Source organism: Triturus cristatus, chromosome 1_2, assembly GCF_964204655.1.
Source record: "Triturus cristatus chromosome 1_2, aTriCri1.1, whole genome shotgun sequence".
Taxonomy (NCBI): domain Eukaryota; kingdom Metazoa; phylum Chordata; class Amphibia; order Caudata; family Salamandridae; genus Triturus; species Triturus cristatus.
The window spans coordinates 206,438,800-206,462,203 of NC_140580.1; the positions used below are offsets into that span (position 1 = coordinate 206,438,800).

The 23,404-nt window shown below is 48.0% G+C and overlaps 1 protein-coding gene across 2 annotated transcripts in view; it reads left to right on the top strand.

The window, feature by feature from the left end:
- CDH23 (cadherin related 23) overlaps positions 1 to 23,404 on the top strand; it is a 1,199,511-nt gene that overhangs the window by 1,057,372 nt on the left and 118,735 nt on the right. For both annotated transcript variants that reach the window (XM_085603466.1, XM_085603467.1), the window contains exon 38: positions 20,097 to 20,217. In XM_085603466.1, coding sequence (XP_085459592.1) covers positions 20,097 to 20,217 — 121 coding nt within the window. The remainder of the gene's footprint in view (positions 1 to 20,096; positions 20,218 to 23,404) is intronic.

Genomic DNA, 23,404 nt, shown 5'->3' on the forward strand with positions numbered 1-23,404 from the left:
TAGAAACACCCTGACCCCCCAGGCCTGCTCAGGGGTCCCACAATGACCCACAGGGCCCAAAAAAGCTAGGTGCGCGAATCCGGCCCAGAAAATTAAAGAAAAACAAAGCGCTGGCTTCCGCGCTTTGTTTAATTGAAGTCCTCGGGTGGGCAAGGGCCCGGGGGCAGTAAACAAAATGTGTGGGGGGCCCCAATCCCCCCACACTGCCCCGCGGACCACCACCCCGGGGCTTCTTTCTACATTCTTTACCTGTGTGGCGGGGCTCTGGGCCCCCCACATGCCTCGGGGACCGCCACCTCCTCATAAATAAATTTGGGGGTCCGTAACCGACCCCCGAGCCCCGGGGACCACCACCTCCCCGGGGCTGTTCAGATGTTGGGATGGGGGCCGCGCGGCCCCCCTCCTGGAGCCTGTGATGGCCCTGGGGACCACCACCCCCAGGGCCGGCTCCTGCAGTGTCCCGGCTCCTGCCCTGTCATTGCAAACTGTGGTTTGGATTTTGGAAGAGAGAGCAGGAAACCTGCTTTCTCTTCCAAAATTCAAACCAGATCGCTTTTCCACACGGGGAGCTGCATCTTAGCAGCTCCCCGTGTGGAAAAGCAATGCCAGCTCCCGCAGGATGCGGGGAGCCGGCGGGACCGTGGGGGGATTGGGGATAGGGCCGGCCCCGGGGGATGGGGTCCCCGGGGCCAGAAGTGGCCCGGGAGAGGGGCCATGCAGCCCCCTCCCCTACAAACACAAAAAAAAGGCAGGCTGGCCCCAGGAGATGGTGTCCCTGGGGCCATAATTGGCCTGAGGAGGGGCGCCACGTGGCCCCCCTCCGAAAACAAAAAAAAAGCAATGGCCAGGCCCCAGAGTGGCCCCCCTCCCGGGCCAGAAGTGGCCCGGGAGGGGGGCCACACGGCCCCCCCTCCCAAAGAAGAAAATAAATAAAGGCCGGCCCCGGGGATGGGGTCGCCGGGGCCAATAGAGGCCTCAGGAGGGGGGCCACGCGGCACCGTTCCCATTAATATATATATATATTTTTTAAATGGGGGTCAGGCCCTGGGAGATGGGGTCCCCAGGGCCCAAAAAGAGTAAAAAGAAGGGGGGCCACACAGCCCCCCTTCCCCCCAAAAAAACTTACCGAACACAAGCGATCGTGTCAGAGGCCCCGCCCCTTCCTAGCAACACTCTGCAAACACGCCCTGTGGCATGTGTCAAGTTGGGGAATTCATTCCCCTTCAATACTGGGGGTCCCTGGGGGCCAACTAGCCCACCAGGTACCTCCAGCAAGCACCACAGGGCTGCGTTGCAGAGAGGTGGTTCAGGCAACGCCCCTTTTTACACCTCTGCAATGCAGCTCTGTGGCGCTTACTGGAGGTACCTGGTGGGCTAGTTGGACCCCAGGGACCCTCAGGATTCAAGGGGACTTAATCCCCCAACTTAAAACGTGCCACGTGGCGCGTTTGCACAGTGGTGAAGGGAGGAGGCGGGGCCTGAGGTGCCATGTGTGCAAACACGCCCTGTGGCGTGTTTAAAGTTGGGGAATTAATTCCCTTTTCAATCATGAGGGCCCCTGGGGGCCAACTAGCCCACCAGGTGCTTCCAGTAAGTGCCACTGCGCTGCATTGCAGAGAGGTGGTCTAGGTCATGCCCCTTTTTACACCTCTCTGCAACGCAGCTCTGTGGCACTTACTGGAGGTACCTGGTTGGCTAGTTGGACCCCAGGGACCATCAGGATTCAAGGGGACTTAATCCCCCAACTTAAAACGGCCAGAGGGCGTGTTTGCACACATTTCACCTCTTCGCCACAGTGCAAACGTGCCCCATAGCGAGTTTTAAGAGGTAGTTTTAATCCCCCTGCCCTATTATGTACTAGGGCCTTACAGAGGAGGTCATGCTAATCACAGGGGTACCCCAACGCATAGTGTTCCCTAGTGTATGTAGGTGTTTTCACTGTATTCTAAGTGTCTTTTAGCATAGCACTGGCTCTAGGCCTGGTTAGTCAGAGTCAGTTACCACCAGTACCCGTCTGAAAAAGTTGTGGGCACAGGATGATTTTGCAACAAGGCCTCTTTCTGCTCCTCTGTTGGTTCTTTCTGCCCATGTCCTGCTTCTTCCTGCACTTTTCTTTGTCTTTGTGGACTTCTGTTGCTTCTTTCTGTATTTTTTTTCTTCTTTCAGTGCGTTGTTTCTTCTTTCTTCACATATCCTACCTCTGTAGGCATAGTTAGAAACTAGCATTTGAAAAACCTTTGAAATTCACTTAAAAAACCATAGGTTTCAGGCACATCATAGTTAGAAATTATCATTTAAAAAACCTTTGAAATTCACTGAAAAAAACATAGGTTTCAGGCACGTTATAGTTCGAAATTAGCATTTAAAAAACCTTAGAAATTCACTGAAAAAAACATAGGTTTTAAGGAAAGTTATTGTTAGTTGGACATTTCACTCGTATAAAATCATAGAAATTCCCCCGTTATAGTTAGTTCAACTAACTATAACTCGCACCCCTGCAATGCACTGCTGATGACATCACATATTACATCACTCATGACATGGTCAGTGACATCACTGATGACATCACTGATATCTTAAATGACATCACTCATGACATCACTGAAAAGCATTTTTTGATTTGCTAATAACTTTGGCGTCGCTTGACGAATCTTCCTGAAATTCACTCAATTTTTTTAAAATCCAGGTCAGCTCCTATCCTGAAAGTTTGGGGGTGATATGTCAAACGGGGGCTGAGAAAAAATCCATGTTAATTTCCATAGAAAATTTTGCGACGAGCTACAGCCCGAACTGCTGAATTTGGCAAAAAGGTAGAGCTTGGTTCAGAAAGCGACCTTTTTTTAAATGGTGTAAATCCGTTCAGTAGTTTTCGAGAAATTCAAAAAATAAGAGTCAAAAAAATCAATTTCCCATAGGAAACTTTGTGCAAGGCTACAGCCGAAACTACTGAACGGAATTTCTCCAAATTTGGCAGAAAGGTAGTGCTTGGGTCAGAAAGATCTTTTTAAAACTGGTGTAAATCTGTTCAGTAGTTGATGAGAAATTAGAAAAATAAAAGTTTCGATATCTGGGCGGGGCCTAAGTCGCGTGCCCGAGCTTCACTGTGATTGGCTGCTAGTAGTCCAAACCAGGAAGTGTTGGCAGCCATCTTGTGGCTCGGTAGAAGCGAGTCACTCGAAAACGGAGAAATAATGGTATAAAACAAGAGAAGGGGGCAGGGTAGAAAAACCCTGACCCCCTAGGCCTGCTCAGGGGGTCCCAGAAGGACCACCAGGGCCCAAAAAATCATTAAAAAAAAAAAAAAACCAATTGACAAAACTTTGCGCTGGGATCGCGGGTTCTCGCGTTTCATTTTAATGAGGCCCTTGGGTGGGCTAGGTTCCGGGGGTATTTCTTAAAAAATAATTACAGGGGTTGCGGGGTGCGCTGGGGTCCGCGCATCCCCGAGGCTTCACTCATGTTGGGAGGGGGGAGCCCCCATTTTGGAGTCTTCTATGTGCTTGTAACTTTGGCGTCGTTTGACAAATCTTTATGAAATTATCCAAAAAGTTTCTCTTTTTTTGATTAGCTCTTATATTGAAAGTTTGGGGGTGAATAGAGTAGGAGGGGCTGAGAAAAAAGAGGGTCCTAAAACATGTTTTCTCCATGCAATTTCCATACGAAACTTTACAGAAGACTACAGGTGAAACTGCTGAATGGAATTACGCCAAATTTGGCAGGGAGAAAGGTGATGGTCCAGAAAGCACGCTTTTGTTTAAATAGTGTGAATCCGTTCAGTAGTTTATGAGAAATATCACATTTTACAGATATCGATATTTGAGAATTCTGACATGTGATTGGCTGAGGGGTTACCAGCTTGCGGCTTATTGGCTGTGAATAGTTGAAACCAGGAAGTGTTGGCAGCCATTTTGTGATTTACTCCGTCAGCTCGCATCTCTCCGTGTAGAAGCCATCGGGTTTGTAGTTTTACCTCTGCGAGGCAACACTGGCATCTGTGTCTGTGTGAGATATGCCTTTCACGCTGCCTCTCTTCATATCACCAGGTCGTGGCTATGCCTTTAGAAGTCTGTCCGTCGGCTCGGAGCTCTGTGAGTCAGTCTGTCGGTACGATCCCCTACACTACCCAAAGACTACCCAAACACCACTGCACTGTCATAAACTCTAAAACACTACCCCCAGCACGATCCCCTACCCAAACACCACTGCACTACCCTAAACCATAAATCTACCCCCAGCACGACCCCCTACCCAAACACCACTGCACTACCCTAAACCATAAAATATTACACCCAGCACAACCCCCTACACTACCCAAACACCACTGCATTGTCATAAACCCTAAAACACTACCCCGAGCAGGACCCCCTACACTACGCAAACCCCACTGCAGTACCCTAAATCCTAAAACACTATCCCCAGCACGACCCCTACACTACCCAAACACCACTAGACTACCCTAAACCCTAAAACACTACTCCCAACATGACCCCCTACACTACACAAACACCACTGCACTACCCTAAACCCTAAAAGACTACCCCCAGCATGACCCCCTACACTACACAAACACCACTGTTCCACCCTAAACCCTAAAAGACTACCCCAGCACCACCCCCTACACTACCCAAACACCACTAGACTACCCTAAACCCTAAAACACTACTCCCAACATGACCCCCTACACTACACAAACACCACTGCACTACCCTAAACCCTAAAACACTACCCCCAGCATGACCCCCTACACTACACAAACACCACTGTTCCACCCTAAACCCTAAAAGACTACCCCAGACCCACCCCCTACAGTACACAAACACCACTGCAGTACCGTAAACACTAAAACACTACTCCGAGGATGACCCCTTACACTACACAAACACCACTGCACTACCCTAAACCCTAAAACACTACTCCCAGCATGACCCCTTACACTACCCAAACACCACTGCATTTTCGTAAACTCTAAAACACTACCTTCAGCACGATTCTTACACTACCCAAACACCACTGCACTACCTTAAACCCTAAAACGCTACCCCCGTTATAAACCCCCAAACAGTACACAAACACCACTGCACTACCCTAAACCCCAAAACAGTACTCCCAGCATGACCTCTTACACTACCCAAACATTACTGCATTGTCGTAAACTCTAAAACACTACCTCCAGCACGATTCTTACACTACCCAAACACCACTGCACTACCTTAAACCCTAAAACGCTACCTCCAGCACAAACCCCCTACAGTATACAAACACCACTGTACTACCCTAAAGCATAAAACAGTACCAGTCCGTCGGTTCGCAGGTCTGCGCCTGCGAGCCGTCGTGTCCCTAGCTGTACATGTGCGAGCCAGTCCGTTAGGTGATAGGTGTGTCTCTGCTAGCAGGGCCGTTGGCCCGTTGGTGTCCCTTTGCGAGTTAGACCTGAGCTCTCCCTCTGCGAGCCAGCATGCTGGTGTGCGTTTGCGAGCCGACGGCCCGTAGCTCTCCCTGTGTGAGCCGAGCTGACGGGCCGCAGCTCTTCCACTGCGAGCCTGTCCGATGGCCTGCAGGTCTCCCTGTGCTAGCCGGATCGCAGCTGTCAGTCTGCGAACCGATATTGGGAATATAAGGCGGCTCTAAAAAGAGCCCTTGTGTTTATTAGTTGGAGCTACATATAAGTGCGGATACACAGCTTCAGGTTATTCAGAAAAACTCGATTTCCCTGATCTGTGAAGTGTACTCCATCACTTCTGTAGATATCAGCCATATCAAAACGTATGTTGTTGTTGTAGATCAACCCCATTCTATGGTCTCTGAGGTATGCAGACACAGCTTTGTTGACATTCTTCCTAGATTTTTCAATCCAAGGACAAAATTGGTTTGACCATTTCCACTTTTCTCTTTGGCATATATTGCAATATACAAAGACAGTTTGTGGCAAAAGCAACATCAGTTGTCGAAAGGTGTCTTTCATTAGCATTTCCAAACCTACACCAGTCAATGTGCCTAGGTCGTTTCCACCACAGTGCACAATCATGAGGTCAGGGTGTTGGAGATTCAAACAGGTTTTAACCAAAGGAAACAATTGGTGCCACTTCAACCCTCTCTGTCCAAACCATTTAATGTCCGCATTTTGTAAACCTAGGTCTAAGTCAATACGTCTCTTTTCTGCATACCTCTTGCACCAGAAAACATAGCTATGTCCTACGATCCACACTAGCATTTTGAAGGTATGGCTGGGAAGTATGGATAGATGTCAGTAGCTCATTGTGAGAAAGTGGCTCTGTATATACTGTTCCCTAATAGGTACAGGGTGTACAGAGTCCACAGTCCCCCAGAGGCTGATAGAGGTCAAAGTTAGGTATGACCTTACTCTCAAAAGTGGTAGCTTGGTCGAGCAGTAAGGCAGTACCAGAGGACAGTGTAAAGCATTTATTGTACACACTCAGTCAGCAAATGGTTTCACACACTCAATAACTGAACTCTAGGCCAATGGTTTATATATATAAAATATATGCTTGTTTTATTTTTAGAACCACAAAGGGGGTAAAAATATACTTTCTCAGAATGGGAGGGTGAATATAAATACTTTTGTTTTAAGCAATACATTTGTGTAAACAGTCGCAGTTGGTTGCAATAAACAATCCTATTTCCTAAACATAACAATGCATTGAGCTCAATGGTAAATTCAGGTTATTTGTAATAAATTACTTTTCAGATTACTTTTGGAATTCCAGGTCTGGCTCCTAGAACCAGCCTGGGGTCAGTATTCAGAATCAAGTGATGAAAGTCGACTTAATAACTGTAATGATTTTTAAATAATATTTAGCTATTTCAAAAGTTAGCACTTTGAAAATATTTCACAGAAAACATTCAATGGATCTCTATGGCAAGAAATTCAAATTGCAGGTAGAGTACTTTATCGTTACTTTAGTAATCCAGGACTGGGTGCCTAGACCCAGGACTGGGGTCCTTATCAAAAGCAGGTAAGTAATTTCGTATGCAGAAATGGTACGATTTTTAAAGAATATTTCAAATTTGCAAAAGTAGACACTTAGAAGAAATTTCACAGAAAAGCAGACAATGGTTTCCTATGGGAGAAAAATGAGTTAGAGGTAAGTATAGTTGTGAACACTTTTCAGAGTCAGGGCTGGGCACCAAGATCCAGCACTGGGAGCTCACCTAGGAGCAGGTGAGTAAATTCGTTTTTGTCACTTGGCTGATTTTTGGTGAATTTTTGCAGTTTTGAAAAGTTCACACTTAGAAGATTTTTGAAGAAAAAGCCAGTCAATGTTACCCTATGAGGAAAATGAAGTTAGCGGTTTAAGGATAAGTACTTGACTGGCAGAGTTGAAATTCCGGGCATGGACTCAGGGGTCCCCCAGTGTCAGGTAGGTACAGTTGGCTCACCCTCAGCGGTTTCAGGACGGCCGGGTGCAGAGAGAGTTAGGCCCAATGTTATCCTATGAGGGATAGGGGGGCCTTGGTTGGTGGCTGCTGTCTGGCAAGCCACGCGGCTGTGGGAGCTGGGCTCCTGGTCACTTACTCAGGGCAAGTGGGGAAGTAGGTTAGTGTAGAGAGGGCACTGCCAGGGCCACTCGGGCGACTGGGTGCAGGGTGCTTTTGAGCCTTCGGGCGCTCAATGGAAATCAATGGGAATGTTCCGGTTTGGAAAAAGGCTGCAGGCTCGGGGACGAGGATGTTTCAGGTGCCACCGCCACTTCGAGAGGTAAGTTGGGTAGTTGTAGGTTAGGTGGGTACCCCGGGATTGGGCACAGGGGGCCGCAGGGCGCCGGGTGCAGGGGTGCCTTTTGACGTCGGGAATCTTACCCTCTGGTTGATCGCGGCTGGGGTGGCACTTGGTTCTGAGGCTGCAGGCTTCTTCCGGGATGTCGAGGGGGGTCCTTGGGTGCCGGACTCTGGGTCACAGTCGCCGTGGGGTCGTCCTCTGGGTCTTTGTCCACTCCGGCACTGGCCAGGCTTGGCTGGTGCAGTGTGTGTTGGGTCCGCGGTCCCGGGCTGGTGCCAGGGATAGCAAATAGGTTTCTTGAGTAGAGCCTCTACTCGTGGGAGTCCCAGGGGCTTAGAGCTAAAGGGTAGCCAGGTCCTCCGGGGTTGGTGAGGTTGCTGGCCACGAGGGATGCCGCGCTGGTGCAGGTTCGAGAGTCGACAGGCCGGTAGGGCTGGGGCCAAAGCAGTTGGTGTCTTCGTCTCTTTTTAGCAGCTGCAGGGCAGGTCTTTGTTCTTCTTGCTCTTCTTGTCGTTTTCTATCTGGAATCTAAGGAAGGAAGGTTCAGGGTGTCCCTAAATACTAGATTTAGGGGCGTTACAGGTAGGTAAAGGCCAGGGACCAATGGGTCCTTGTCCTGGGGTGGGTACACCCCCTATCCTGCCTCTCTCCTGTGGGAGGGGGGCAGTAGCCTAATCCTGATAGGGTAGGGCCTCCCATCTTCAAGATGGCGAGAGCCCGGAGATGTGCTTCACCTCGCCTCCCCCACCTGAGGGGTGGGGTGGGCAGGCTGGCACATCCCCTGTCCTTGTATGGGGTTTACGGCCAAGCTTCCCGCCAGAGTGGGGGGTTGCAGTGGCCTGGGGAAACTCCAAATGGCGGCATGCCTTTGAAGCTTCCCTTTGCTCATCCTGGGGGAGGAGATTTCTCACCTCACCCAGGATGTGCATTGTTGCAGGCCCGGGAGAGCAGGGGCTCTCCCACCCAGGGGTCCAGCAACGTGTCTGCTGTGTGGCAGCCTGGGCAGCCTCAGAGCAGACTTGGATTGTAAGTTAGCTGTAAGGGGGCATCTCTAAGATGCCCTCTGGGGTGCTTAGTACATTAAATCCTACACTGGCATCAGTGTGGGTTCAATGTGCTGAGAAGTTTGATACCAAACTTCCCAGGCTTCAGTGTTGCCAATATGGTGCTGTGGAGCTCGTGTTTGACAAGCTCTCAGCACCATGTACTCTTAAATGACAGCACTGCACTTACAGTGCCCGGGAATGGACCCGGGTACTGTAGGGGCACAGGGCTCCTGCTCCTGTGCCCACACCATAGGCGTAATGCACCCAGCTAGAGGGGTGGCTGACATATGCCTTGGCAGTGTAGGTGATGGGCATGGTACACAGTGATGTGTGCCATGTCGACTCTTTGTTTTGTCCTGCACCCAGACACTCAGCCTGCAAGGGCAGTGTGTGTGTAAGGGTACAGGGCCTCTGAGGGTGGCACAATGAGTGCTGCGGCCCTTAGAGGCCTTCCCTGGTCACAAGGCCCTGGGTACCTAGGGTACCATTTACTAGGGGCTGACATGTGGCTAGGGTTTGCCAATTTGGAGTTTGTGTGGTTTAAGGAAGGAACATAGGCCCTGGGCACCTGATTGGCAGGAACCCAGGGTACACTCAATCGAAGTACATTCAGCAAATTTAGCAAAAAGTGGGGGCATACCATGTAAGAAAGATGGCACTTTCTCACACTCATGCAGTCCGTTCGTAGAATAAGAGATATGTTTAAAGGTGGGGAACTACTTTTTTTTCTCATTCAAAACGATAACTGATTGGGAGATGAAAAGCATTGTTTTTTAAAAGTAGGGTGCACATTCATTTTGTGGAAAAGCATCTTTGTGATTGGTTAAGAAAAAGTAGTTTAAACATGGAGTACATACCATAGGATAAAATATGGTCAACTCAACCACACCTGCTACTTGCATTTGGAAGGCACTGTTCGAACTTAAAACAATCGTGAACTTTTAACCTGCACGTACCGTTAAATGTTCGAGAAAATGTTGCAAAAAAAAATCGTTAGGTTTAAAAAAAATTATGAACTTTTAACCTGCACGTGTTGTAGAGTGTTCTAGAAAGCGTGTTGATAGAATACGTTCCACTTCTGACTTCTATGCGTCCTTGAATATTAAAAAACTGTTTATATGGAAAATTCAAAAATAACCAATAGAGAGAAATTTTGCAATCTAAAAGAATCAAGGAACTAGTCTAATTTGTTCTTTACATGTATTTATGTGTGGAGTAACAAAATTACAGACACAACAGCACCAGGAAGAGGAACAAGCAGGGAGTGGGGGGACGAGGGGAGATGGGCACAATGGCACACATGCACAATTAAGTACAGCACAACTGCAGACAAACCATGGCCAAAATGAAACACACCAACAAGGAGCACACGTCGCATAACCCACCAACATCAAACCACTGAACAAGCACAGAAGTGAAACCTACACTGCCTGAAAGGGAGAAGGTTGAACAAAACCTCACATGAAGGGACATCTCACACACAATGCAGCACACACACATAGGAAGCAGAACACACCAACATCCAACACAATGTTGTCCAAACACAAACATTTGCACAATTGAACACAGGACACAAATGCACTCGCCTGTGGCGGATAGACATCCAAAAGCATCAGTACGAAACAGGCACATGAGAACGCATAAGTACAAACTCACAGTCCGGATGGGGTAGCAATTCACGTGTATGGCAGGCAGCCAGAGGGTCCGTGACACACACATTGGCATACAAATGAAGACACAACACATTTGGAAACAAGTGAAAATGTGGAAACTTTCTTAAAAAAAGTGTGTGTCAGTACGGCCAAGAGTAGTGCCACGATATGCAGACAAATGCAGCAGCATGCCTGAATAAGGAACGTAGGAAAACGTCCATGTTCACCTCGGGGTAGTCCATCAACAACACACGTCAGTGTCAAGCAGCATTGGTTGTCCGCGCCTCGGACAGGAGTCGACGCCAACGCAGCCATGTCCACTGTCGTCTTGGGACATGTGACCAGATGCACAACGTGCAATGATGCAGCGGGACACATGCAATGTGGCACATCGAGTCGTGGTTGCAGGTACCTTGTCACTCGTCCATGAACGCGAGTGCAGCTGTGTAAGCCACTATCTCTAATGAGTGATGGTTGGCCACAATATTTGACATGTCGTCAACGTAATCCATCAGCTGACCGGGACAGATGTGCTGACTCCAACCACTGTACCCAATGTGCACCAAAGCAGATTCGGGAAGTGGGTCAATTTGCTCACTGCATACTACGACACGTGCAATCTCCCATGCCCAGTTCCCAACATGCATGCCAAACATCCATGCATGCCATAAACGGACATCACCATGACACTCCTGGTCGTGGGCCAACAGGGGGCGGACACACACGTCGTAATCGATGTCAGCTACCCACACGTTGGAGAGGCACACGTCCATGCACCACTCCGATAGGCACGTGCGACATTGCAATACAGGTTGAACGCTGGTGACGTCTGCAATGCGAAAGCTCAGCCGGTAAGTGATCCGTAGCACTGCTAAAGGCAGTGCACCCAGGACATGCAGCAGACGTGCACGGTATAGGTGGACGTGAATGGAGTCGACCATGTGTTCGGGATGCCCTGCCATTGCGTCAGTGGCTCTGTTTGTAGCTGCACTGGCTTGCCGTGTGCCAGTCTTGTGGATGAAATGGCACAGCTTGGTGCAATGAGCCGGGTCTGTGTGCAATGGGTTCAGGGCAGGGTTATGGTGGGAGTACGTATGAAGGCCATTTCATGCACGCTAACTACGATGAAGGACTTTTGAGTGTGGGATGTGTACTGGTTGTTCTCAAATCGGGCAGTGCGTAGTGTGGGAGACGGATGCAAATATTATCGTATCTGTCAGGGGGGGCTGGCCACTTGCAAGTTCCTTCTCGGAGCAACAGATGTGTTAGCGCAGGTAGCTCAGAAAAAAAACCTTTCATCCCTACATTAACTTCTCCAGCTGCATTCATACAGGATGTGTACAAAGGCCGGTCGTGGGTGTTGTGGGATGTCTGCGACCCTGGTCATCATGGATGAGATGCCCAGCACATGACACATGGGCGGGTTCACTGTGTGTTACGTTGCCAAACAGTGGCTCCTCCCTCCCACGAACCCCCACACTTTTGTGCGCTGCGCTGTTGTATCCCGTGCACTCCTATTGCACACCATTGTAATGCCTATTCGCGCATGTCCTGCGGCATTCCAATCACACCGTGACACTGCCATTTGGAGGTGTGGCATGCAACTTTACAACATCGACTGCTGCGGCCATTGTGGCGGCCACACTAGAACACAGAGACATACTTACAGCACTTCTTGCACACGGACATGTCCAAGAGACCCCGTTCCCCTTGCCGGATAGACACACCCCCGCGCTGACCTATGTACGCCGAACAAGCACAAGCCGCTTGTGCATGCAGGAGGAAGCGTGCGTAGCTACATGTCCAGGCTCACTGCCAATGCTGAGGTGACATGGTAACGTCCTCTGAAGACAGCACACTGTGATGTTGCAGAGCCCATGCCCATCATGCTAACACAATGACCACACAGACACACTTGCTCAGATGCGGGTTCGGGGGGCGTTGGCAGTCCTGGGGTTGTTCCAATGAGTGTTGTGGCCCTCATGGGTATCCGTGTATCATGCTCATTGACTCTATGGCACCTGTGGGTGTTCCGGTGTGGCTCTTGGCTGTGTTCTCTTTCATGCTGCAGGTAGTTGTCCTGCTTAACACCAGCAGAAAGCAGGTGTAAAATCCCTGGTGCTAACGCGACTTATCGTCGGAATTTGTTTCGCATCGCAGTTTTTACCTTTCGTTGTGATGTGGTTTTTTCGTGTACAGAAAAATAAACGAACTGGGAAGTGTATCCCGTCAATATCCAGCACCTGACCCACTATTCCCAATCAATATAAATACAATGAGATTTCTTCATTGATTTTGTGTGTACACTGTAAAAGCACCCACTACCACAGTGCAATTCAATACATGATTTTAGTATTCAGAATAAATCGCAAAGGTGCACCTCGTGTGTTTTTGCACGGGAACGCCTACTCTGCATCTAATTATCAGCACTTTAATACAACTAAAGTTGAGATAAATCTAACACACTATTCAGAAGCTGGTGCAAACTGCAGACATCACCAGTATTCCCACGATAACTGCCCCACAATTTAACACCATAGTGGACACCACCAAATAACAGTAATAAGAACGAAAAAGAGTCACACAGCATTTAAGTAACAACCAAAAACTTTCTTGACATTTTTGTTTTTCAAACTTTATTTTTCTGTTTACGTACATATAGAGGATAAACTAAATTTAACAAACTCGACACAAAACAACAAGGCAGAAGACTCCTGTCGGGTCCATCAATGTCGATGACACAGCCTAGAAAATAAAGCACAAAATAAGGACGTGTGTAATGCGCATATCAAAGGAGTGAGACACAGAGAAAAGGAAAAAAAATCCAGAGTGAAGGAAAGAAAGGGAGTGAGAAAGGGAGAAAGGAGAGAGAGTGAGAGAGATAGAAGGAAAGGAAGGAAAAGAGTGAGAGAGAGAGTGAATAGAGGGAAGTGAGAGATACTGAGAGACACTGCCGCCTCTGCGCATCCATGACCAAATAATTACCTGCTGCCACCTGAGTGTCTACCAGTGGGCACTCCACGTGCCCGTGAAAGCTCCAGGGCCCGGTCCCACCACCATGGCTTGGTGCACATTATGTGGACCCGCTCCTCGGCCCAGCAGGTCCCACACATGTCGCTGAGTCCTGAGTCATCAATGGCGGAGACCACATCAGCTTTTAGTGCCGCTAACCCTGTGCAACGCAAGTCAGCGCCACGTGGTGGTAGGCCGTTGACGGCCACATCAGCTTCGGGTGCCACTAACCCTGTGCAACTCAAGTCCACGCCACGTGGTTGTAGGCCCCTGAGGGCCTCATCATCTTCGGGTGGCACTAACCTTGTGCAACTCAAGTCCGCGCCACATGGTGGTAGGCCCCTGACGGCCACATCAGCTTCAGGCCAGCCCTGTGCAAGTCAAGTCCGCACCACGTGGTAGTAGGCCCCTGACGGCCATACAGCTCAGGGTGCGACTAACCCTCTGCACAACTTTTCATGGACTCTTTATGATTGAGACCCGTGGAGCGTCCGCCATTCAGTCACCACCTGCAATAAAGGATGTAATGTTGTCGATGCATTATATTTGCGTGGTCACATGGCCTGTGATGCATCTGCCGGATGGGTGTGGTGTGTTTGCAAAACTGCTCTCAGGGAGTGGCTGTGACATGTTGACAACTAGACCACTGACCTGCACACCAACAGCGAGTACGCCTGCGACAGGTAGCTATGTGGGGGGTGTGAAAATGTGTTTTCTCAATGGATTTTCCATAGGAAACTTTAGACAATGCTACAGGTCAAACGGAATTACGCCAAATTTGGTAGGGAGAAAGGTCTAGGTCCAGAAAGCGCGCTTTCTTGCATCGAGTGAAAATATAAAAGAAAGGTCCCGGGGGCAATTTAATATACCAGAGCTCTGTCTGTGCGAGATAACCATTTCAGGCTCCCTCTGCCCAACATCACCAATTCACAGCTATGCCGTTAGAAGCCAGTCCGTCGGCTCGCAGCTCTCTACCTTTGCGAGCTAGTACGCTGCTGTGCCTGTACCTCTGCGAGCTACTAAGCTGCTGTTCCTTTGGGAGTGGACGGCTCGTAGTACTGCATCTGTGAGTCGAGAGGACAGGCCGCAGTTCATAAGTCACACTACATAAGCATTGAAAAGCCATTTGTGATTCAGTCCGTCATCTGGCATCAGTCCGAGGCATTTCTGAAAACATACCGGAGTTATTTCTGTGAGAGATACCCCTTTCACGCTGCCTCTCCCCACATCAGCAGGTAACGCACCTCTTCCCAGATTACCAACATACCCCCAACAACCTTTTTGGGCCCAGAATTGTCCCTGTGCAGTTGGACAAACCGGAATCTTAGTCATGTATAGATTTACATATAAAACATTTTATTTAAACAAAACAACAACAAATAAAACTGAAGGGAGTCTGGTGCTGTGGTCACTGCCATGAAGTTGGGGTCACTGCAATTCAGGACTCAGGACACAGTTCCACATGTGGGATTGGCTTGTGTTGAACAGGGTTAGTGGCACCACGTGTCCAAAATTCGAATTGCGAGCTGTGCTGCCCGCAGTGTAGACTGTTATTGAGTGTTCGTTTGCACTTGAAGATGCATTTGGTGATTGTACTAAAGCTATAACTGATATAAAAAAAGTTCTTGAAGCAAGGATACTAAAAGGATATTATGTAGGTTTTAGGCCTGTGATATTTACTTGCCTAGTGGACTCTGTAATTAATGAATCAAGATATATGTTTAATTGTGAGCCCTACTGACCGCAGTGTAGGCGTATCATGAAAAGATGAAATATGTAAAGAAGACACTGTCGAAATGTAGGAGCCTGTGATGCCGCTTGGTGCGGACGGGCCGCACTGGGAGCAATATCTCTTGCCTACTGCGTCATCTGCAATCGCCACTGTATCTGAATTGTGAGCCCTGCTGACCGCAGTGTAGGCCAGAGGTAGCGGTGAGCAAGAGCCCACAGCCACGTGAATAGGTTGGTGACCCCACCGGCCTGCGTAGGTTAGGTTCAGTGGCACCACGTGCCGCCGGCCTTCCATATGCAAATACGTATCACTAATCGAAGGGAGTTTGGTGCTCTGGTCGCTGCCACGAAGTTGGGGTCACTGCCATTCAGGACTCCGGACACAGTTCCACATGTGGGATCGGCATGTGTTGAACAGGGTTAATGGCACCACGTGTTGCGCCTTGTGTTGTACAGGGTTAGTGGCACCACGTGTCGCCGGCCTTGCATTTGGAAATATGCCTAACTGATCAAAGGGAGTCTGGTGCTGTGGTCACTTCCACGGACTTGGGGTCACTGCCATTCAGGACTCAGGACACAGTTCCACATGTGGGATCGGCTTGTGTTGAACTGGGTTAGTGGCACCACGTGTCGGGGCTTGTGTTGAACAGGGTTAGTGGCATCACATGTCACAGCTTGTGTTGAACAGGGTTAGTGGCACCACGCGTCGCCGGCTTGTGTTGAACAGGATTAGTGGCACCACGTGTTGTGGCTTGCGTTGAATTCTGCCTCAATAAGGCCATGTGGTGATGACTTGTGGTGCAGTGAGTTAGAAGTACCTTTGGCGCTGAGCATGTACGTACCCTGTGATGATGCATGGTCCGGGGGGGGCCACACTCGGACCAATGTCTTTTGTCTATTAAATTCTGCCTCAGTTTGATTTTCGAGTGATAGTATGCCTCACTGCTGACATAAAACTGTTCACCCTTCCTTGCGATGACTGATGGTGCACTGAGTTAGTAGTACCTTTGGTGCTCAGCGTTTACGTACCCTGCGATGATGCGTGGTCCGGGGGGGGCCGCACTCGGACCAATGTCTTTTGTCTATTGAATTCTGCCTCAATAAGGCCACGTGGTGTTGACTTGTGGTGCACTGATTTAGTGGCACCTGAAGCACTCAGCGTGTGTGCACCCTGCGATGATGCATGGTCTGAGAGGGCTGCACTGGGAGCAATGTATCTTGCATACTGGACTGCGTCATCTGCAATCGCTACTCCATGTGAATTGTGATTCCTGCTGTCCGCAGTGTAGATCGAAGGCAGTAGTCTGTACAGACATAAGTCTGCAGTGCTGTGCCGCTGGGTTCGTAGGGGGCCTGTGTGAGGAGACCCGTGGTCATGGCGACAGACTCGTGGCAGGGTGAGGCCCGCCACTCTGGCACAGTCGTTGGTCTTCACAGTTCACAAGTGAACCACGCCCAGTGCCCCGGCCTATGTATTCACACTCCTAAGCTGAAGTGGTGTACGTCAGAGCAGCCCACTCCGGTTACACTTATGCTTACAAGGGGGGACGACACAGCTACATGACTGAGATCTTCCCTAGTGTTTGACGTAACATGGTTGGGTCCACTGTCCACAACACTAAAAGCACCAGTAGTATTTGTGCAGATGGAGAGGTGTGTGTTCTGCATACTGAGATGTGTCCAGCACATCACTGCTACACTTTGCACTATGTGCATTGTAATTCATAGGTGAATTGCTTCCTTCACATATAGTTTGTTCACACCTGTCCCAATATTCAGCTATTGTGTGGTTGAGGGGGCATGCCGTTTTTGGAAAGTTTGCTGTCTTGTTCTGCGCTGCCTCGGTGGTAGAGGGGGGGTCCTGGGGGTGGTGGTGTGTGTTGTGGCGTTCTTGGGTGTTGGAGCTGCTTGATCAGTAGGTCTATGACATGTGTTGGTCTTCAGATGTGGCTCTGGGCTGGGCTCCCTTTCATACTGTGTGTAGTTGTTTAATATTTAAAAAACAAGAAAAAATTATATAGTTTAAATAACAAATAAAAAAATTACAAAAACTATTTTTAGGATATTAAAGTTACAAAATATCACATTTTGTTTTTCATAATTACTGAGAAAAACATAGGTTTTATGAACATTATAATTAGAAATTAGTATTTAAATAACCTTTGAAATTCACAAAAAAACATAGGTCTCAGGAACATTAAAGTTAGAAATTAGTATTTAAAAAAACATTCAAATTTACTGAAAAAACGATTGCCACATTTCCCAACATTGAGCCAATATATGGCTGAGGGACCATGCCGTTTTTAGAGGGTTCGCTGTCCTGTTCTGCACTGCCTTGGTGGTAGTAGGGAGAGGGGTGGTACGGGGGGGAGGTCCTAAGGGTTGTGGCAGTGGGTGTTGTGTCCTTCTTGGTTGTCGGAAAAAACTATAGGTTAAATGAACATTATAATTTGACGTTAGCATTAAAAAAAACATTGAAATTCACTGAAAAAAACATAGGTTTCAGGCATGTTATAGATCAAAATTAACATTTAAAAAACCTTTGAAATTCACTGAAAAAAACCATAGGTTTCAGGGACGTTATAGTTAGTTGGACATTTCACTCATCCAAAACCATAGAAATTACCCCGTTATAGTTAGTTCAGCTAACTATAACTCGCGCCCCCGCAAGGCACTGCTGATGATGTCACATATTACATCATTCATGACATGGTCAGTGACATCACTGATGACATCACTGATGACATCATCCAGTGAATGTGGTTTTCTTTAAAATTTAAATATGTATTATATATATACCAAGCTGTATTGAAGAATGAATGGATATATAAGTGTCTGGATGGAGATTTTAGTAGGTGTGTGACTGACTGTTTAAGTGAATGATTAAATGTATCTTACTGAATACATAGGTTAAAGTGTGTGAATGTCTGTATTACTCTGTCTGTTGTTGTGTAAGCTGCTGCATCGGTTGGTCAGTAGCTACATGAATGTCTATATGGGTTATTGATTAGTTGCCTGCGTATTGGTATAGGAGACTGAGTGTGTGTGTGGTTGGGTGGGGGGTGTGTGACTCTGTGCATAGATGTGTGAGTGGCTGATTGTCAGGGTGTATGAGTTTAAGCGTGCATGTGGAAATAGTTGTATGGGTGGGTAAGTGTGTGTATGGACGTCTTGGTGAGTGAATCGATGTCTCAGTGCACATGTCCAGCTAAGTACATATATAAAAGGCAGTGTATGTGAGAGTTGGTGTATAGAAATGACTATATGTGAGAGTCCGTGGTTGTGAGAGTGGCTGTATGTATGAGTGTACACTTGTATTAGTGATTTTATAAGATACTAAGTATGCTTTACTATCTGTATGAATAAATGAGGTGTTGTGTGTATAACTGTGTAGGTGAGTAAATGGAACTGTGATTGATTCTTTGCATGAGTGACTAGACTGAGTACATAACTGACTAGGATGAGTGCTGGTGTGTCAATGTCTATATAGGTGAATGAGTGCATTTGATAGTGTTCTATTGATCAGTGAATGCATGTATGAGTGATTGCATGGATGAATGGGTAGATATGTGTGTAGACCTAGGAATCACTGAGTAGGTATGTAGTAACTGGTATTAGTGTGTCAATGGTATCTGTATTTTACAGTGAGTGTATCAAAGGTTATATTAATGCGTGAGGAGGTGCATCAGATTGGCACATGCCTTGATTTTTTGATTTTCCAGGAAGGTTTTGTTATCTGAAATCTCACCATGTATTCATTCTAGTTCTTGTTCACAATGTATGGTTGGTTGGTTTGTGATAGATTTGCTAAATTAGGCTGTACCTAGTCCAGAGCGAACTGTGGAGCACACACATACCACTAACTCATGCTGGGCCTCCAGAGTAAAGGGTGCACACCAATGATAAGAAGTGAAGGACCCAAGTGGTAACCTCACAGTGTTCCACTTAATAGCACCTTTGAGTGTTGTCTCCATTTATTGAGACAGGGTCTCCCCTCTGAAGTAAGTACAGCTTCAAGTCAACATCAGAAATAGGTTTTGGCCCTGGAGCTAGAAAGGGGATAGATAATTCAACCAATTTGCAAGGCAGAAAACGTTTTCTCCTAGCAGACAGCCTCGGTAAAACACACACTATATTTACTCATACCATTATCAGGGCTTTCCTCGAATATGGTCTTTGGAAATATGGTGCTTCTTTCTTGAAAATGTGGAGCCTCTTTCCCAGAAGAGACTGAGGCACTCATGATCAGTTTACCGGGTCTGCTTAAAGGCAGGAAATGCACGTGGGGACACAGTGACATTTGCATCTATGTTTAAAAAGATCTATACCCCTTGTGTAAGATATGGTAGCGGAATATCCAGTTGTAAATATCATGCTGCATAAAACGTGTAGCCAGAATACGACTACAAAAGATTGTTACGTTATGTATACATAGGAAAGTATAGATTTACTACACTTAACTGCATATATTTTACCTTATGATATACAAATCCTCAAGGTAGTAAAGAATAGTAATTGTGAAATACAGCTGTGTGTAGTGTGAGCTCCCACGCACTGTCAGGAGTCCATGCTTTGAACTTGGTTGCATACCTGCTCTCATTGTTCGGACATGAATTCCTGCACGGCTCATTTGTTTTCCCTCCAGGTACGTGGCACGCTTGTTAATGAGGAATGGCCCAAGCCCTCTGTTTTCTTGTGATTAAGGAAAATAGAAAGAAAAACAAATGGTTGATTAAAAGCGTTGTTCTTCACCTGCTGATCCATGGTTGTCAGAGTGCTAGGATATGGGGGAGGATAGTAGGCAAGCACTGGCCCACATAATTGATTTATTACCTACTTGTTTTTCACATGTAATAATAATAGAAGAATAACAGCCCGAGTGCGGAATATAACATATGTTATTTTGTTCGTCAACAGAGTCATTCAGATGATTGATGCAAATAAAGAACAGCTCCGGAATTTGTTCCGAAATTACAACGTGCTGGATGTGCAGCCTGCCACCACAGTGCAGGCACAAGCGGATCTCTCTGCTCTCCAGGTAATGATTCCTTCAAGACACAAACGAGGCTTCAGCGCTACTATGTGCACCAGCAAGGTATCCGCTTAACGCAACCCAACCCATCCTGTGTGCTTCAGGAGAAAGCCTGTCCGGATCCCACAAAGGTCACGTCGCATTAGGGAAAAGAATGCTCTGATTTCATACAGGCTTGAATTCTTGCAGTCTCTGCCTAGTCAAAACAAGCATTTGCAATGCAACAGGTCTCGCATTTACGTGAGTTCGAGCTATCCGCATTGTAAATTACAATGTCTTTTATTTATGTTTTGGTTTTTAAAACAAATAAAGGGCATTGTTATTTGCAATGCTAGTAGCTTACACTCTCGCAAATGCGAGACCTATTGCATTGCAAATGCTTGTTGCTCCATAGAGTGTAGACAAAGCCCTTTCCACAGTCCGCTATTGGAGATGTTAATATTATCTGCCTAGAGAGGAAGCTGAAGGCAGGACCTGGGATGGGCAGCTAACTACGTGCAAGTACACACCTGCGCATAACAAAAGGGCCATTAGCATTTCAAGATTCCAGTGGGCCCCCGGAATCTCATGAAGCCAGTTTACGCTGCAGACTGGGGGATGGGCCCTGTAGCAAGGAAAACACCTTTGCGAAACGAGCATCAGGTGCCTCTGATCTGAGACCCTGGCTGCCGCAAGGATGGGGTTAAGGCGTCCAAGAAGAGGCACACTGCTCGTAGCCTCCACCTCAGAGCGAGTTTACATTTAAAACAATAAGACAACATGTGCAATTTGAAATTGTGTATAGCAAATGTAAAGGTATCTGTGTTTTCTAGTTCTAGTTGTAAATTCACAAACAATTCCTTCTATGGTTACAGCTGTCTTGGGCGTTTTTACTCAGTAAAAGGGACAAATATTTTTCAGACCCCTTCAAAAGCGAACACATATTTTGTAGCGTTTTCAAAAGATTCTCACATTGACGTTAATTGGAGGTCTGGTATATGGAATATGCGATGAGGTAGAAATGGTGAAATCTAGTGCGATATGGGAGAGAATGGGATGACTTGCACCCCACATTTTTACAGAGAAAAGCATAGTTGAGATTTAAGAGGGTGAAGTGTCTTCTGTCCCCATGGATGCAAGGTCAACTGGCAAAATAACTTTCAGAGTACGCAACATGTGGAATTTATCCAAGCTAATACGAAACGGCCTAGGGCACGGAGAGATGGGGTGAAAGAGAAAGAAAGAGACATAGAGAGAGGGAAACAAAGAGAAATAAGCCATAGAGAGATACATACAAAGTCAGAGAAAAAGAGAGGGGATGCTGAGAGAGACAGCAAGTGGCAGAGAGAAAAGTCAGGGGGAGTGAGAGAGAGAGAGACAGAAAAGAATAACAAGCTGTCGCCATTGTGAAACAAGCAGGAAGTGGGATAAGGGAGGGGGTGGCAAATGGTGTGCACTTTCGCGGCCGCTTTGATGTTCTCAGTGGCCGCGCAGCTCACTGAGAACATCAAAGCGGCCGCGAAATGGTCACGCTGGCTGCCAAATGGTGCACGCACCCGGCGCACATGCACTGTAGTTGGCGGGCTCACATGCACTGTAGTTGGCGGCCTGAAAGCACTGGTTTGCACTTCCAAATCCCCCTTTTACAAAAGCTCTCGCGAGAGCAGCGCTAAAGCGCTGGCTTAGGCGAGACCTAAAAAGGCCTCTGAAACTGTGCTACCACAGAAGTACATATAACTAACCACACCATAGAAAAGTTACAAAAACGAAAGGAAAGGAAATAAACCAAACAAACCAGTATTTCTGATGGATACATCTGCCAATGGATTCCTCACCTTGTGAATATCCCTTGCGCCAGCAACATTCGGAAACTTTTGTAGCAGTCCACGCCGATGGGGTCGAAGATGACGTCACAGAGACACGGCTCCGCTCGCAACTCCGCTGACGTCACCGGCTCCATAAGAAGACCTCGTCGGCGTGATGACGTCAGTTCCCTTTTTTCCGCGCCGACGACGCCAACGGATTTCGGGAATCGTTGCTAGTAGCTTCACTTGTTACTTCGTGTTTTTTTCTGATTTTCTCTGTTCCTCTTTGAAAAATGTCGACGAGAAAGTCTGGGTTCAAGCCTTGTCGTGAATGTGGCAAGCACATGTCTATCACCGACCCGCACGAAGATTGTGTTTGGTGTTTGTCTTCAGATCACGATGTGGAAGGCTGCTCGAGTTGTCGAAAGATGAGTTCGAAGGCGCTTAAAGAAAGAGAGGCGAAGATTTTTATCGCCAGAATGAAGAAGAAGGAGAAAAGAGGAAGAAGGAGGTCTGGATCCAGATCGAGGTCGAGGTCGGCGTCCAAGTCGACTTCGGGGCATGCTTCAAAGAGTAAGAAGCATAAGAAGAAGAGGAGGCATTCCTCGCGTCATCATTCCGAGAAAGGTTCGGCTCCGAAGTCGAAGTCGCCTGTTCGACGTCGGAGAGAGTCGGTGTCTCCTTCTCCGGTCCCGGCTTCACCTCCGGCTCCTTCTCCAGTGGCTTCGCCGGCTCCGGCTGAATCTCCGGTGCCGGTGTCATCCCCGACGCCGGTTCCATCTCCGGCTCCAGCAAGTCCTCCGGCTCCGTCTCCGACTCCGGTCCCGGATGATGATCGTCAGGCTCCAGGTGAGACTGTGACGCCGCTTGTTCCACCGTCGGCGCCGGCAGGCCCGAGTCCGGTGTTACCTGGCCAGTATCCTGCTTTTCCTGGTCCAGGTCAAGACCCTACGCATTATCTGAATGCAATGTACGGGGTATTTTCAAGGGCCATGTATACCCCTGGTGCACCTATGGGTCCGATGGGTCCAATGGCTTTCAATTTGGGAGTGCCGCAGGTCTACCCTCAGGCTCCGTTTATGCCCTTCTATCCAGCGACGCCGTCTTGGCAGCTACCGGCGCCGAGGACATCGACGCCGCTTCCCTCTTCACCGGCGCCGACTCGACTTCGTTCGACGCCGGCTGCTCCGGCTGATCCGCGTTCGACGCCGCTGCCGGCGCCGTCGGATTCGATCACGGCGCCGCCGACGCCGCAGGTTCGGATTCGTTCGAGAAGGGAAGCACAGAGAGTGGTGGATGGAAGACGCTTTCTGTTGGAAGAGGCTGAAGAGGGTGAGTTGGCTGACTCTGACGATGTGTTTGATGAATTAAAGGAGGCAAGTGGACTGGAATTGTCTCCAGAGTGGGAG